At 48.0% G+C, this 17,237-nt stretch overlaps 2 protein-coding genes across 3 annotated transcripts; both read right to left on the bottom strand.

The window, feature by feature from the left end:
* Positions 1–1,559: 1,559 nt before the first annotated feature.
* On the bottom strand, positions 1,560–13,026 carry pgm2l1 (phosphoglucomutase 2-like 1). The gene is made up of 14 exons (XM_040043345.1): positions 11,495–13,026; positions 8,266–8,433; positions 8,082–8,188; positions 7,199–7,283; positions 6,875–6,958; positions 6,587–6,783; positions 5,657–5,846; positions 5,482–5,579; positions 5,223–5,403; positions 5,055–5,148; positions 4,610–4,739; positions 3,582–3,771; positions 3,373–3,506; positions 1,560–2,583 (listed from the first exon to the last, which is right to left on the bottom strand). The coding sequence occupies exons 1-14, from the start codon at positions 11,603–11,605 to the stop codon at positions 2,481–2,483; spliced, it is 1,872 nt and encodes a 623-aa protein (XP_039899279.1). The 5' UTR covers positions 11,606–13,026; the 3' UTR covers positions 1,560–2,480.
* Positions 13,027–13,899: 873 nt separating this feature from the next.
* lipt2 (lipoyl(octanoyl) transferase 2) lies at positions 13,900–16,827 on the bottom strand. Of its 2 annotated transcripts, none has more exons than XM_040043331.1 (4): positions 16,721–16,827; positions 15,784–16,098; positions 15,578–15,704; positions 13,900–14,414 (listed from the first exon to the last, which is right to left on the bottom strand). In XM_040043331.1, exons 2-4 carry the CDS (start codon positions 16,090–16,092, stop codon positions 14,122–14,124), a joined length of 729 nt encoding a protein of 242 aa, XP_039899265.1. In that variant the 5' UTR covers positions 16,093–16,098; positions 16,721–16,827; the 3' UTR covers positions 13,900–14,121. The 2 variants fall into 2 exon arrangements, with proteins under 2 accessions (XP_039899265.1, XP_039899264.1); XM_040043330.1 differs by having other exon boundaries at positions 15,784–16,302.
* Between the last annotated feature and the right edge of the window lie 410 nt (positions 16,828–17,237).

The following is a 17,237-nucleotide window of genomic DNA, read 5'->3' on the forward strand; positions in this document are numbered from 1 at the left end:
TTTGCCTCGGCACCCATCCTCGTCCAACACAACCTCAGCCAACAGTTCATCGTGTAGGTGGACACCTCAGATGCGGGAGTGGGGCGGTGCTCTCCCAGCAACAAGGCGGTAAGCTTCATCCATGTACTTGTCTCACCGCCTCACCCCCGCAGAGAGAAACTATGACGTGGGAGATCGAGAACTACTGGCCATCAAGCTCGCCCTGGAAGAGTGGCATCACTGGCTGGAGGGCGCTGCCCAGCTATTTGTGACGTGGACTGACCACAAGAACTTGGAGTACATTCGGTCGGCTAAACAACTCAACGCCAGGCAAGCCAGGTGGGCCCTGTTCTTTACCAGATTTACCAGGTTCCAGTAATGTCAAGCCCAACGCTCTCTCACGCCAATTCACCGCCTCCGAAGACACCGCTCAGGACTCCCCCATTCTTCCTCCCACGTGTGTTATTGGGGCCCTGACCTGGGAGATCGAGTTGGCGATTAGAGAGGCTCAACAGACTGAACCAGATCTCGGAACGGGCCCTCCAGGGCTACTCTTCGTCCCCTCGTCAGTAAGGTCACGAGTGCTACATTGGGCTCACACTGCCAAGTTCACCTGTCACCCTGGGGTCCACCGCACAATCACCTTTCTTCAACGCTTCGCTTGGTGACCATCTCTCGCTAAGGATGTCCGCAAATACACTGCCGCCTGCCCAACCTGCGCTCAGAACAAAAATGTCCATCAACCATTTTTCGGTCTCCTCCAGCCTCTACTGACTCCAAGCTGCTCCTGGTTACACATTGCTGTTGATTTCATCACTGGTCTGCCCACCTCGTCTGGTAACTCAGTCATCCTCACCATTATCGATCGCTTCTCTAAAGCTGCCCACTTAGTCGCCCTCCCTTTGTATGTCTGATCTTATTCTAAAGCACTTTGTGATTTTTATCTGTGAAATGTGCTATATAAATAAATTTTACTTACTTACTTACCTAAGCTCCCCACTGCACTAGAGACCGCCTGGCTCCTGACTAACCACGTTTTTCGCCTCCATGGAATCCCCGCGGACATCGTTTCAGACAGGGGGCCGCAGTTTACGTCACGTGTCTGGAAGGAACTCTGCAACGCCGTTGGAGCTTAGGTCAGTCTCTCCTCCGGTTTCGCTGCAGGGTCCCTTCATTCTTCACATATCCACGTCGAGCCGAGTGTAAATCCCGAGGCTGGACAGCCTTTGTACGAGCACACATGCATCACTTTAAAGTGCAATTCGAAAAAGGTTCTTGAAATTGTTTTTAAAAATCAGTTTATTAATGTGGAATTCAAAAATGAATTTACAAATGCAGAATTTATTCTAAAATTCATTATTTAAGCAATGCAGTCTTTATTTCGATGCGCGTGGCTCTTGTGGTCCTCCATGAAAAAACTAGTTCATGCATTTATTACTTCTGAGCTGGACTACTGTAATTCAGTATTATCAGGATGTCCATGTGCTCTTCACTCCTCCTTACCAACCAAATCTCACATAAACATGGATCCTGTTTAATCCTTCACGGCTCAAATTCAACAAAGAGCTGGAGAGAGAAGGTAATCAGAGAACCACATCAGGAGTATTTTTATTTCATTTTCAGTTCGAGTGAAGCTGCGACAGTAATACACAGATGAAGCATCACGCTGTCGTCAACCATTTCTTTAACAAAATAAAAGCATCTGCATGGAGCCGAATGCACAACAGCAGAAACAGCAGCTCCTCCTCGCACATAAACATCTTTAATCTCCTTGAGTAAAAAAATAAATTACCTCAGGCCAACGAACAGTCAATGTGACATCAGAACAAACTCAGCTCTGTTTTATTTCTCACCAATATTTACAATAAATATCAGCAACAGCTGCTTCTACAATCTGTTTAACATAAAACATCAAGAACTGGATAAAAAAAAAAAAAAAACAGCAGATTTTACTGTAACAAATAAAGATACAACAAATATTTGGCATTTTTACACAAAAATAAATTAAATAATTTAATTGTCCTGCCTGCCGATTTTATTCATTTAAATTTGGTTGAAAAGAACAGATGGCTGAACAACAACAACAACAAAATATCCACACAAAAAGAATATTCAGAGCCAACTCCCAGAATGCACTGCTGCTGAATTAAGTGAAATAAAGCGCTCTGCTCACACGTGTCCTGTTTCGATATTAAGTTTTGATCTTTTGTTTCATTTTGTCTTTTGGTCAGACGTTTTGTTTTAAAGAAAATTAATTTGTTGCCAGAACATGAAGAGAATCTGAAAATAAGATTTAAATGTTTCTGATACACAAACACCACGTCAGGTTTGTCATGAGGAGCTCCCATCACAGCCAATCACACGAAAGAATCTGAAGACTCGCTCTCTGAATCTCTTCAGGGTTCATAGTTCACCAACACCAGAGTGAGGCAGCTGCTGCTCTGATTCACACATGACAGGATGTGATGTCATCAACAGTAAGCAGGTACGAGCAGGCGGTGCTACACCAGGCGGCGAATCAGGTTGTTCTTCTCGGGCTCCAGGAACTCATCCACCAGGGCAGCGGTGACCTTCCTGAGCTCCTCCTCCAGGGTGGACACCTCGCTGCAACACAGAGAGGGTGATGATGTCACAGAGGCCCCGCCCACACATGAGGTCACACATGAAGTTTGTTAGAGTGACATTAGGACCTGACGTAGATTATTCTTGGACTTTATCCTGTATGCTCTAAATAAATTTGGTGCTTTTTTTAAACAAACGTCGCAGTTCCATCAAACTTTCTTGTGGTACACGTTTCTCTGAAACGTCGTCTTTTCCTGTTAGCAGCACAGTTATTGAGCTCACAGATCAGAGCCAGTTCAGCCAAAGGGAAAGAAAGCTCCATCAGTCAGCTGGCAGACCACAATTCAGATCAGTGTTATTTGTTCACACCTCTGATGAAGTCTCACATGTATCAGTGCTGATAAATGATCAGAATTATAATATTTCTGACTGTTTGAGGCAAAATTGAATCGAGTCGAATGGATTATAGAAATCAGTGATGATACTCAGCCCTCGTGAGCAGCCCAGGCCCGACAGAAGTGCCAAAGAGTGTCAAAGCACTTTAGGCACAAACACTTTTTCAGTCACGAGTGTTTCTTGTAGAACTGAGCTCCAAATAAAGAACTTTGTGTTGACAAGATTGTTAGTTGATCATTTACAAATCAATAGTGTCTGTATGGACAGCAAGAAAAGTACACATGTAAAACTGTGGTGTTCAGCGATGCGGTTGAAACATTTGGGTGCGCCGACCTTTTTTGCACTGCGCACCAGTGCAACCGCGGCAACAAGTTAGTCTAGAGCCTGCGCTAACATTTCATCTCCATCACAGACAAACAGAAACGAGGAGCCGACCTCTGCCCCGGCACCGCGCAGAACTCTGTGTAGTACTTGATCTTCGGTTCGGTGCCGCTTGTCCTCAGCGTGGCCACGATGCCGTTCTGCAGCGTGAAGGTGATCATGTGACTGCTCCTGGACACAGGAAGAACCTGTACGGGAGAACACACCTGAACACACCTGAACTGAACAGGAGGAACTCGAGGAAGAACAAAACGGCATCTCACAGATCTGAGGTCTGGCTGACTGCTGTCGTATCCCGTGGTAACGTCTCTGACATGAACGATCTGGACGCCGCCGCACGTCTTCGGGTACGAGCCGCTGCCGTCAAAGTTTCTGATGCGGCTGAAGATCCTCTGGATGGTGGGAGGGTCGTTACAGATGATGTAGGAGGTTTTAGACACGTGATACCCGTACCTACAGACAGGAAGTCACACTGAGGATGACTGTCAAAATAAGAGCAGAGCACATTTTTCTGTCCAATGTAGTTTTAGTAGAAGTTTTGTCGAGATGTTTTTCAAAGGATTACAGTGGTCCCTCGCTATAACGCGGTTCACCTATCATGGGCTCGCTGCTGCAGATTTTTTTTTTTTGCAATTTTGCTTTCTTTGTTTTGTTTTTTACAGCACATTGTGTTCTGCATCCTGATTGGCTGTACACTTCCTGTTAAATCCAGAATTCAAAATCCTGCTCCTCACATACAAGGTCTTAAATAATCAGGCCTGAGTTTTTCCTTTCCAGTCACCTTTCTCGCTCACTATGTGTTAACAGACCTCTCTGCACTGAATCATATCTGTTATTAACCTCTGTCTCTCTTCCACATCATGTCTTTTATCCTGTCTTCCTTCTCTCACCCCAACCAATCACAGCAGATGGCCCCGCCCCTCCCTGAGCCTGGTTCTGCTGGAGGTTTCTTCCTGTTAAAAGGGAGTTTTTCCTTCCCACTGTCGCCAAAGTGCTTGCTCATAGGGGGTCATATGATTGTTGGGTTTTCTCTGTATGTAGTATTGTAGGGTCGACCTTACAGTATAAAGCGCCTTGAGGCGACTGTTGTTGTGATTTGGCGCTGTGTAAATAAAATAGAATTGAATTGATTTGGTGTGTGAGGACCAAACTGCGCATGGGCATTAAGGGACACGCAATAAAGTCCAGCATAGAATCTTTTTCACTTGAAGCGGGTCAGTAAACGTCACACAGCTCGACATTAAATGACAAGTTGTGATCGTGATGTTAGAGCGGTGCCCTGCAGTCTTACGTCTGGTAGATGTTGTGCAGCTGTTGGCTCAGACTTAGGTGCTTGTTGTGAAGGTAAGCGGCCATTTCAGCCACGACCGCCGCCGAGCTCACGCCGTCCTTATCCAGGACTGTGTCCCCACAGAGGAACCCTGAAGAGATGAAGGGACACCTGACAGTTTCCCTTCCAATAATCCTTTAAACACAGAATGAATTCAGTTCTCCAATAACCATCAAAGGGCCTTTATACTGTAGAGGACTGTGCAGCAACACAGGTAGCTGCTCTGTGCTGGTGCAGGGCACTGAAGATGATCACAGTGGGTGTATTATCCTTGAACTGTGATGAAGTCTACTCCCCACTGCTGTGTAATCAGATACTTTAAATTTAAATCAGACAGGAGAGGGTTTCCAGGAAACACTGCTAACTGTTCAGTTTCTACGCCAAACGTCACAGCGAACTTAGTTACCGATGGACTCCTCGAAGGAGAAGATGACTCTGCTTCCTGTTTGGGACAGCTCGTGGATTCTATTCCCGACCCATTTAAAGCCTGGCAGAGTTTCCTGTTGAACACAGAGTAACCATCATCGTCTGACTTCCACACACTGGTGTGCTCACTAATGCCTGAGCCTCTGACCTCAAAGTGGAACCCCTCGATGCGAGCGAAGGCCTGCAGGATCTTCGAGGACACCGTGGTCGCCAACATGTAAATGCTCCGAGCGTCTGCTGGTTCAGAGTGGTTCTCCTTCCACGTGAAGAACATCCACCAGCCCAGCAGGGCTGCCAGCTCGTTACCTGTGAACACCTTCCAGCCACACCTGAAACCAGGGCGATACAGGTGAACCTGCAGCGCTGCCAAATACTTTCAGCTCTGAAGTGCCTTTGAGCAAACATACCCGTCAGACTTCTCTGCTACAGCCAGCCGGTCAGCATCAGGATCTGTCGCCAGGACGACGCGGGCGTTTTCCCGCTCTGCCAGAAGGAGAGAAAGTTCCTGGAAAACAAGACATCGGATAAGCGAACGACAGGATTCGGTCATTTGTGAGCAAACGAGACGGGAACCCGACCCACCAGCACGGACTCTCCCTCCTCGGGGTTGGGACAGCGCACCGAGGAGAAGTTGGGGTCGGGGTCTTTCTGCTCCGGGACGGCGATCGGTGGAGGGAAGCCGAACACCCGGAAGGCCTGCTGCACGAAGGCGTGGCCGACGCCGTGGAAGGAGGAGTGGACGAACTTCAGCGGGGAGCTGCTGTTCAGGTCCCTGAGACGCATCAGGAAACATGCTCTAACGTTGGTGCTCGGGGTCATTTTAAAGGTCAAAGTTCAACATTTTCTGACGTCCTTATACGTTCACATCCTGGCAGAACATCAGGGGAACGTGTCGCTCTTACCGCAGGTTCACTAACGTTTCTTTTAACGACACAAACAATCACGCCGTGAAACAAAAAGATCAGGTCAGACCACCTCACTGTGACATCACCACATCCAAGCCAACAACGCCAACGATAGCGTCACTGATTTGTCACTTAAACCTGAGAAAGAAATGATTATTTCCGCTGTAAACGCTCAGCAGTTAGAAATAATGATCATCTGTTTTCATGCAGCAGTGCAAACAGCAGGTGGTCTCATGAAACATGCTGCAGTCCTCCACGAAACACCTGAACTCATCACGCTGAGACCTCAGCCTGCGGTCAGAAACATCGTCCTCAATCACTGCTGGCAAACAGCTTCTGACATCAGCAGAACAACACAGGCTGTGGAAATGAGGAAACTATAAATGACTGTTCACACCAGCAGGCATCTACTAATCAGAAGGTTGGTGGTACAATCCCTGCTGCCCAAACGCCCTTAGGCAACACACTAACCCCGGGTTTCTCTGTGATGCTATAAATCAGAGTATGAATGAGTTGGACAGAAATCCCTGAGGCATCGAAAACGTGCTGTAGAAGAGCCATCAGCGTCCCTGTGGAGGACACCGAGAGGAGGAACAGGTGGGCTTACCTGTGGAAGCAGAGGGAGGCGAGCTCATCCATGTAGCAGCTGTTGATCTGGGTCAGGGGGTCGGTCCTCAGGGAGCAGCGATCCACCAGCCCTACGTCCCAGCAGGAGGCGCTCCAGGGCTCCAGCTGCTCCTCTATACATCGCAGGATCTCTTTGTCGTGAGGCGAGGTGATCTGGGCGCCGTTACACCAGTACACCTGCAGGGGGACACACGCACCCAGCTCAGTCTGCAGCTTCCTAACTTTTACTTCCCATTTGAGGCACGGCTGCGAACGTGCCCTTACTGACCTTGTATCCGTTGTCTTCTTTGGGATTGTGTGACGCTGTGATCATCACTCCAGCTGCAGCCCCCAGCTTCTTCACAGCGTAAGGCTGCCAAAGGAGAACAGAGCGCGCTCAGTGTGAAACTCCTTCATCCTTCGGCGAACGTTCGGTTTTAATAAGTGTTTAAATATCTGTGTCTGTGACACCGTCAGCTATCAGGCTGCCGCTGGCGCCGATGCGAGGTCGGCTCATTCATTACAGCCCGGAAAACGTGACGGCACGAACATTAGTGAGGTCACAGCGAGCAGCCGGCTGCATGCAGGAAGTGATGCGTTAGTGTTTCCTCACCACGTACGGCGTGGGGATGAAGGAGGAGAAGAGATGCACGGGGACGTCTCTGCTCAGCAGCACAGCAGCCGTCAGCTTCGCCAGCCTGAGACACACACAGAGACACACACACACACACACACACACAGAGAGACACACACACACACACACATACAGAGAGACACACACACACACACACACACACACACAGACACACACACAGGTTCAAAGTGAACTCTGCTTCATAAACTCAGATGTTTGTCCATAAAAAAAACCAAAAAAAAAAAAAAAAAAAAAAAAAAAAAAAAACACTAAATCCTGATTCTTTAACATTTTTACAGTTTTTAAAATCAGGAAATTATGTCAGAAAATATCCAAAGAAAACAAAACATTAAAAACATTTATAAATATGTGATGTCCACATATGTGGACGCAGGTCTGAGGAGGTTAATCAGGTCCCAATCAGCCCAGATATCAAAGAGAAATTAAAAATGCTGCTGTGGCAGAGCTCGGGTCTGAGGAGGTTAAGTAAATAATGACGAATTTGAAAGAAAAATGCCTGAAAGATGGCACATAAATTAAATATTGCACAGTGGTGATGGTCATCTGTGTGTCGAGGGACATCCTTGGACTGGTGGGACTGGGTCGTCAGCGCATGTGTGTCTGTGTGTGCGACAGTGTCTGTGTGTGCGACAGTGTGTGTGTGTGTGTGTGTGACAGTGTGTGTGTGTGTGTGTGTGACAGTGTCCGTGTGTGTGCGACAGTTGTGTGCGACAGTGTGTGCTGCGACGTGTCTGTGGTGTGCCAGTGCTGTGTGTGCCGGACAGGGTCGTGTGTGTGTGTGTGACAGTGTGTGTGTGTGTGTGTGACAGTGTGTGTGCGACAGTGTCTGTGTGTGTGCCACCTGTGGCTGCTGCAGCCGCTCTCCTCCTGTCCTCTGGTGTCGAAGCCCACCACGACGCCTCTGCTGCTGAAGTCTGCAAAATACCTGCACAGGTAGGAGTAGAGGCCCTGCAAAGGAAACAGGAAGTGGCTCGGGTCAGACATCGGCCTACCTGAGCCGGCCATGTTTCCTCCCTCTCTCTCACCTGTGTGGACTGGATGACGGTGAGGTCATTGATCCGGCTGAATCCCGCTCCCATCGGCGCTCTAAGCCCGGCAGTGCCAAAACTCATCCTGCTGCAGAGTCTCCGCCTCAGGTCATCGACACGTCCCGCCCCCACCAGAGACTCCACCTGAGCCCGGGTCCACTGGTTCTGCAGCACAGCATGGAAAACCATCACACCTCTGACCACACCTGCATAGGTAAAACCACACCCTCAACTCACAGCAGCAGCACACACACACACACACACACACACACTGTGTTATCACTGAAGCTGATTCAGGGGCAGACGCCTCGTCCCCGTGGTGAGGACGTGGATATCTGGGGATGACCTTCAAACTAAACTGCACGGCCGCCATAAACACCTGTGGAAGTCCGGGTGAATACGGTCACATCACCTGGCTCAGGTGAGCCGCCCAAGCGTCTTCAGCGTTCCAGCCCTTCTTCATAAACACACTTGTCCAAAGCCTCCGCCTGCTCGGCCTCACCTCACAGACTGAGCACGTGCGGTGTGCTTACAGACACACAGGAGTAAGGACGTCTCGTGGGCCTCGTTAAGCCCACCGCTGACACCAGGACGGAAACGTTCTCGCGCTGCACTGTCTGCTGTTTTTCACCTTGCTCTTTAATCAAAGCTCTTAGAACAGTCTGACCTCGGCAGCCTGAAAACTCTGGACTCAACTTTTTAAACTACCCGCCCCCCCAACAGGGACGTGAGCGCCCTGTATTCACACAGCCAAGGTCTCAGTGGAGGGACGGCTGCATGGAAGCCACTGATAAAGAAGGGAAACAGGGAGGTTCAGGCTGTGCTGAAGGATAAAGGTGCTCACACCAAATATTCACTTTGAAGCGTGTTAGAAACGCACAAACTCAGCTTCTGTCTCTGAGCTGCATGTACAGAAATCAGGCACATGTAAAGGCAGTACACTGTAAAGACAGCTGCACGGTGCCGTAGGCGGACACGTCACGTCACGGCAAACCTGAAGCATGCTGTGAAGCTGAGCGTGGGAACGCCTCAGGAACCTGTCAGGTGTGAGGAAACCTTATTTCCACACAGTGCAGATATTTATTTGTAAAGAGCAGGAACGCCCTGAGACGGTTAAACGCTCTAACAAGCTGATGAAGGCCGTACGCCAAATCATTCCTGACCCTCCACTGTGACACGTGGATCACAGATTATGATTATTGTATCTGTGGCCTGCTGGAAATGTGCCGAGAGGACGACTGCAGGCCTAATCTCCCGACAGGCACAAACACAGGAAGCCGAACCTTCACAGAGGTTTCATTAAAAACATTAAATGAGATTATCACCTGAGGTCGCACTCTGTGGGTGATAAAATATCACACACATTTAGAAAAGGTGCCCGGTGCATGTTTGCTGTACTCCGTGGTGGGGTGCTCACTTCCTGTCTTCATTAGGACGCACTCGGAGTGAAGGAGCCCCTGTAGGCTCACGGGCCTCGGAGCATCGGCTGATGTGCAGCTGATGCTCCGAGAGGCAGAAGGATGGACCTCATTCATGTTTCTCTGCACACAGGATAAAGATAGAGTCCAAACAGCGAGTGGGAATCTTTTCCCGGCTGCTGACATTTAAAGCGCAGTTCAAGGCAGCCGTGACCTTTACAGACCACACAGCTCTGAACACTGGGAGGGCGACACTGGGGAGCGAGGGGGGGTTCAAACCCAGTCCAGTCTGAAACACTGTCACAGTGGACTTCCTCTGGTCTCCTGCCAAGCAGCGTAGCTCCGGGTTTCTTCTTGAACATGGCCACAGCTTCAAACAGCAAGTATAAAACGGTGTGGCTGGGATTAACCTTTGACCTTTCTGAAGCGAGACATTAGCAATAACGAGCGCAGGCAGGTCTCGCTCACAGTCAAACAGTTGTAGTTCTTGCACAAAGTTGCACCACGTCTTTGTTCTGCAACAGGATGAACCAGCGAGGTGCGGTGTTTTAGAGACGTCCTCGCTCTGCCTTCTTCTGCAGACGGGACTCTGCGACACCGGCCTGAACCAGTGACCCATGGTGACCTATTCCCAGATCCAAATCCTCTGCCAGCATCCAAAACCTAAACTCGTCTGACTGTTCACCACAGGAGATGCAGTTCCTCAGGGATCGATCCCAGGTCCTCTGATTGTATATTTTGCTGCTGACGCATACACAAGATTGACCCACAACAGCGAGTCTAAGATTAGAGAAAGCTGAAACAAACAGCTTCATGTAAAGAACCTACACGGATGGTCGTGGTGTCAGAGCTGAAGCTACAGCGCAGCCTTCACAGACGTCATCACACACCCGGGTTTTTCTCACTGTGCACATTACAACAGTAATTTCCTGCTAGATGTCATAAATGGCTGGCTCTTCCAAAACTGTACAAAAAGGATGGACTTGGCCACCTGGGGTCACCTTCTGGTCCCACCGTGCTGGTTTGGGGGCCACGTATGGATGAGGAGGTGGCACGAAGCTTGTTTTTCATTTGCATTTAAAGTTAAAATGGTTGTAAAACATGTTGGCTTTAAAATGTGTTTGGATCTGAGCATCATCCAGCAGCTCACGGTGACCTGGTTCCTGAATAAAGACGAGTAAAGGATCAATATTCACCCATGGATGAATGTTTATTGACCGGAAAGGCCTTTCTGACTCAATCTGCTGAGTCACGCTGCCGGTTAATCTTCCGGTAACCCACAAAGGTAATCTCCATCACGCCCCGAGCAGCCGCGGTGCTCCTGCCAGCCGACCTGCAGCTCCGCACTGCGGCCACCACGCATACTCTGACCCGGAGACAGACGCGCCTCCCGCCACCACAACTCCCCTTTAAAAACTGATCATTTTACTTTATTGTTTCGGAAAATAATTCAAGTAGGAAATACGTCTTACTAGATTTTGGGGGCTAGCTCATTCGGCTCACAGTTTCAACCTAAAGTCTTAAAATGACTGTTATAGTTCAGACCTGCTGCAACACCGACTTCCCGTCTTCAGGCTGTATGAAGTTTATGTTTAATGGCAAACAGTGCTGCTTCATGGATCAGTTTGTATGCCGATTTCTCCACACAACTACAATGATCTATAAAACATAACTCATAAACATGTTTCTGTGACATGTCCCTGCCCAAAAGTGGTGATATTTTAATCGACGGATTTGTCAGCGAAGTCTGGTGCAGCGCTCCCTGCTTACACCCGGCTTGGCTTTCTGACTAACGGGCACAGACTCACCCTGTCCCAGGCTAACCAGTGCTGCACCGCCTTGTCAAGCTTCGGGTCGCCGGTCCTCTGACACCTAACGTTGGCGTTCAGGTCTCCGTCGAGTCCGTTGTCGTCCTCCATGCTGACAGCTAACGCTCAAAGAGCCACACGGCCATCTGTCTGCCCGCTGTTGGAGGCGATTAGCTCCCCGGCGGCTAGCGACTCGGACTTCTCACACACACCGCCTGCCTGTTATGGCTGGTGCGGCTGAGCTCTCTCCGGAGTAGTGTATAATTTCCCACACCGAGGCCAAACGTTAGCGACAATGACGCCAGATCACCGCTGGAGGCCGACAGAAGCTGAAGAATTTTCTTTCTTACTTAAGTTACACGGAAGTTCACAGAGACCGGCAGAGGCAGGGCTCCTCATTTCCGGCTAGTTAATAAAATGAAAGCTTCACATGAAGCGGCACAAAAGAACAAAAGCTTTGTTTTCATTTGTTGTTCTTTAAATATTTCACAGCACTCTCTGATATGATTAATATGCTCTGGGGTTTAGAAAAACGGTTTAAAATTCAAGGTAAAAAATTAATTTCCGGTACATTTTTGCCCACCTGACGCCAGCTTTATGAGCAATAATTGTAGAACAAGTTCAAGTTTCATTGTCATGTTCAGATAAACAGTGTAGCCACATTTATCCATAATGAAATTCTTTGGCTTGTGCTCCTCAGCTTTACATGAGCATACAGAGAGTGTGCAGTTACATTAAGAAGAAAATAACAGAAATTAACAGGAATAATAATAATAACAATGCAAAGGAGAAAAGGAGAGAAAAAAGTATTAAATATTAGAGAATTTAAGACAAGTTGGTATTTACAGGTTGTGCAATGAGCATTTAAGTGGCATTTGTTGAAGTGACAGTGTGCAGAGTCCTGTGATGGTAGTGAGTGTGGAATGTCAGCAGTCTGATGGCTTTTGGGTGAAAACTGTCTCTGTCTGCTAGTGCAGGTCTGAATGCTCCTGAACTGCCTGCTGGACGGCAGGAGTGTGAAAGGTCTATGACTGGGGTGGCTGGGATCAGAGAGGACCTGCTGCGTCTTCCTCATGCAGCGCTGCCTATAACGATCCTGCATGGCTGGCAGTTCAGTCCTGGTGATGTGCTGTGCAACAGAGTTCCTTTCCAATTTTACCAAATGAGGCACCATACTTTAGAAATTTCAAGTTAAGAGAAGAATGGGGAAACCTGAACAGTACAAAAGTCAATTTGTTAAATGAAATGAAAACTGTATGTGAACGCAAAGTGTTTTGCAAAATGGACGTTTGCTTTTTTTTTTTTATTTCCCATTACACATGTCATTTTCCTGAGGTGGATGTTCATATTAAACATGACAAAAGTTTCTAATAATTTCATTCAACTTAATTCATATAGCACCAAACAGTCACCTCAGAGTCCTTTATAATATACAGTAAAGACCCTACAATAATACAGACAAACAATCATATGACCCCCTATGAGCAGCACTTTGGCGACAGTGGGAAGGAAAAACTCCCTTTTAACAGGAAGAAACCTCCGGCAGAACCAGGCTCAGGGAGGGGCGGGGCCATCTGCTGTGACTGTTGGGGTGAGAGAAGGAAGACAGGATAAAAGACATGCTGTGGAAGAGAGACAGAGGTTAATAACAGGTATGATTCAGTGCAGAGAGGTCTGTTAACACATAGTGAGTGAGAAAGGTGACTGGAAAGGAAAAACTCAGTGCATAGGGTGATATGGTACTACAAGGTCATTGAGATAAGATGGGGCCTGATTATTTAAGACCTTGTATGTGAGGAGCAGGATTTTGAATTCAATTCTGGATTTAATGATGAGCAGTGAAGCTCTGGCTGCTCTAAACTTTTGTCAGATTTTGTACTTTCACAGACGTAGAAGAGCAGCCAGAGGTTAAACCTCGGTGAGGAACAGCCAATCAGAAGAAACGTTTCTTAAAGGGGGATGAGCTAAAACAGCTTGTTTCAGACAGAAGCTGGACCGACGTCCACTGTCAGATTAAGAAGGATTATTCTGAACTGTGAAGCGTGCAAAGCTGACCTGTCCCGTTATAAATACTCACCTCGGCCATCAGTGAGACTCCGTGAGCAGTAACGGCTGCCTGACACCTCACTGGAGACCACACTTTAACACATCACAGACACTCTGACACCTTTTTGTGTATTCAAGTGTGAATATGCAAATGAGCTGTGAAGTCATTAAATAAACACAGATGAATGTGAACAGACCTCCTTCATCCAGCATTATAAAAACAGCTGTTAGATCAAAGAAGTCAAAGCGAGCTTTGATCCAGAGCAGAGCAGCACACCTGGTCCGGCTCAAACCTTTGTTTCAGTGGGGAGGGGCTCTGCCAGTCACTGGGAGGAAAATTTAATAAATGAAAACTTTTCTTTCCTTTCACTCAGTTTTTTATTGCAGTGTAAACTGAGGGCACTGCAGTGAGTGTTCAGGGTGTTCGCCTTTCACCCTGTGAGCCTAATATTGAAAATATCAACACCAAGACCAGAAAAGAGCTCTGAGAAGCTCCGCCCACACGCTCTCCGTCAGTTACAGGTCAGGCACTGATGATGATACCAAAAATGCTCAGCACGTGCATATCAGAAAGTGTGTGCTCAGTTATCCTTCAGGTTAGTGAGTGCTGAGGTTCCTGCTGATGTCACAGGCGTCGGTGACTCGCCGCCGTCCTGCGCTGCCTCAGTCAACTGACAGTTGAACTGCTGCGTGAAGGCGTGCAGCAGGTGAGGGACGACCTCCTCCACGCTAGCGTGTCTCCGCAGCTCGGCGCTCAGCGACGTCACGCCTTTCCCTTCAATCCCACACGGAACGATGTGGTCGAACCACGACAGGTCGGTGCAGCAGTTCAGCGCCAGACCGTGAGACGTGATGTAGCGGCCGCAGTGTATTCCTGAAAACACGACAGCCGTCATTCAGGCAATTCTTACACAGGACGTGCTGGAGAGCAAGCAGCTGCGTTGGAGTCCTGCTGAATATGGTAGCGATTAAATGAAACACGCACACACTGACATAAACATGTTACCAACCTCACACCTGACCAACAGATATGAAGAGCATGTTTCACCTCTTTACCTCCGTGGGCCGGCGCACTGTTATACCACACCTGAGTCCAGCCAGTAAAACTGTTCCGTCTATGCGAGCGGCCTTTAGGTCACATGACCTCAGAGCTCACGCTCGCTGACAGCCTTTAACAGGTGAACAGCACCTGCAGAGATCGGTGGTCGGCCACCTGCTGCGACCCCTAACGGCCAGCAGATGGCGCTTTGTAAATAAAATTGAATTGAACTGAAAATTTTTAAACTGAGGATTTTTCACGGTGGTGGTTTCATTCTTGTCTCGATCTTTTTCCCGTCACATGTAAGGTCCGCTCTCCTAATGACACAATAACTTAACCATAAACCACACTTGTGGCTAAGAGAAAGGACTCAGTGCGTCTGGACATTTGTGTGCCAATGAAAAGAAGGCAGTGTGACTTTGTCCATCGTCACCTAAAGACGAGGAAGTAAGAAAACAGGACAGAATCAGTGCTTTTGAATAGTGGTGCTGAAAATGGATTTCATCAGACTGAAGGACCTGCGACTCGCTTATTTCAGACACGTCACGTCTCTTCTGTTCTTCACATCAGCGTGCGAAGAACAGAAGGAAGACCGGCAGCGTTGGTTTGACACCATTATGACAACAACAGGAAGAGGCCAAGGATCAATCTTCCTACAGAATGTTTATCCACCCTTCTGTAACTGGGGCTTAAAATGAGTTTTTACTGGACTTTATGGTTTCAGCTCTATGACAGTCCTGGTTCTGGCCCAGCTGAGATCAAACTGGACCCTGATCCAAAGCGTCAGTGCTGTGTGACTGTAGGTCTATACCTTGCAGTATAAATAAAGCATCCTGAGGTGACTGCTGCTGATGCCAATAAACCTGGTGAACTCCACCTGTAGCCTGGATTAATCAGCTGCTCATGTCTGATTATTGGTAATTATTGGTTTTAAAAAGCAGCCACACAGTCAGTGAACACATGGTTGGTGATTCAGGCTCAGAGCGACGCAGTCGTACCGATGGCGCAGATCTTATTGTCTCCGACCCAAACTCCCGTGTGAGGGGACGTCATAGCTCGGATGGCGAACCTGTTGCAGAGTGCGATGACGGTCTGCTCCAGCTGATCGACGTACCACCGCACGCTCTGAGAGAACAGAGAAAACATTAAAATACGTTCGGCTCTGATAAAAACACACCAATCTCACTCCCACGTCAGCTCAGACCTTCTTGAAGCTGCACAGGTTCAAGACTGGGTAGCAGACCAGTTGTCCCGGCCCGTGGAAGGTGATGAGTCCTCCCCGGTTCGCCCGGGCCACATCGGCCCCCAGCAGGCGCAGTTGGTCCAGCAGGGGCTCGGGGTAGGGTTTGTGGCGGATCCCGGTGGTGTAGACCGGCGGGTGCTCACACAGCAGCAGAGCGTGAGCAGCGCCGGACCGGTGCCGGTTCACATAGACCTGCTGCAGTCGCAGAGCCTCCTGATAGGAGACCAGGCCCAGGCGGACCACCTCCACCAGCGGCTGGCCGCCCCGCATCTGGGACTGACACCAGACCAATCCAGACTGTTAGTTGCACAAATGTTTAGTTTTGTTACTTGTAACCTGTTTAAAATGTATCCAGCCTTAAAGGCTGCATGACTAGGGGCGTGGCCACTTTGATTGACAGGTGGATGGTGACACAGGTGTCTGCTGTGACTTATACAGTGGATGGGTTCCGTCAGGAGCAAAGATCCTCCATCTGGTTATCTGAAACCAGCAGCACATTAGCTTTAGTGTCACAGCACATGTACATGCATGCTCATGTTCCCAGGACCTGAACCGAGAGTTCACAAGCTGCCCTAGAATATCGCAGTTTTTAGATTTCCTTAGTTCAGCAGAGATCCTGGGACATTTCTCCGAACATAATCCAAACGATACAAACCTGAGCTACTCACAGACAAATCGGCTGCTTCAATTCACACATTATAAACTCACAAAGCAGAAAACTAAAAATAAAATCGAGGTGGAGCTTCTGCTCGCGGGCACTGAGCGCTCTGACCTCAGTGACACGGTCAACGCAAACCGCAGTACATCTCTGAATGGGAAGCAAATCCCTCCGCCGTGTCTCTACGTGGTTATTTCGTTAGTTTATTAATTTATCAAAATACTTTATCAAAACCATCACCTGTCTAACTTCTGTACGCTCCTCTACCACGACCCGCTCTTCTTCTACAGCTGTGAGACTGATGACGTCTTCCGGTTGTACAGCGCCGTCTTGCCATTAACCGGAACCTAAAGTCTTTCATAATAAAACTGAATTATTATCGACTTATTTTTTAATCTCGCAGTTTTGTCAAATTAATAAATATCATTTCTTGAGTTGAAGAATTAGATTCATATTAAGGCAACAAAATCTAAATTGCCAAAGATATGCTCTCTTTCATGAGAAAATAAATTCACAACAGGTAAATTACAATATGTTGGCCGTCTTGTTTTTAATTTTATTACTTCTCATCCCTCCGTCTTTATTTTGCCAATGTTTACTTTCTAAGTAGCGATTTCTTTGTCTTGCAATTTATGTTTATTGAAAATAATGCTGTTAAACCACACACTAAAAATCACAAACTCAGCCCCAACAGAAAGAGACATATTTAGCAGCTTTGATTTTCAAAGCACATTTTGCTACATATTTTACATGTTTG

The sequence above is a fragment of the Simochromis diagramma genome, unplaced genomic scaffold (genome assembly GCF_900408965.1).
Source record: "Simochromis diagramma unplaced genomic scaffold, fSimDia1.1 OVJJ01000377.1, whole genome shotgun sequence".
NCBI classification, from domain to species: Eukaryota; Metazoa; Chordata; class Actinopteri; order Cichliformes; family Cichlidae; genus Simochromis; species Simochromis diagramma.

Coding starts and splice junctions, on each gene's coding strand:
- lipt2 (XM_040043331.1), bottom strand. CDS start 16,092: ATGCGGGGCGGCCAGCCGCTGGTGGAGGTGGTCCGCCTGGGCCTGGTC. Junction 15,705..15,783: donor ACCTGTGCAGCTTCAAGAAG/GTCTGAGCTGAC, acceptor CTGTTCTCTCAG/AGCGTGCGGTGGTACGTCGA. Junction 14,415..15,577: donor CAATAAGATCTGCGCCATCG/GTACGACTGCGT, acceptor TCGTGTTTTCAG/GAATACACTGCGGCCGCTAC.
- pgm2l1 (XM_040043345.1), bottom strand. CDS start 11,605: ATGGAGGACGACAACGGACTCGACGGAGACCTGAACGCCAACGTTAGG. Junction 8,189..8,265: donor CCGTCATCCAGTCCACACAG/GTGAGAGAGAGG, acceptor TTTCCTTTGCAG/GGCCTCTACTCCTACCTGTG. Junction 6,959..7,198: donor TCATCCCCACGCCGTACGTG/GTGAGGAAACAC, acceptor CTCCTTTGGCAG/CCTTACGCTGTGAAGAAGCT.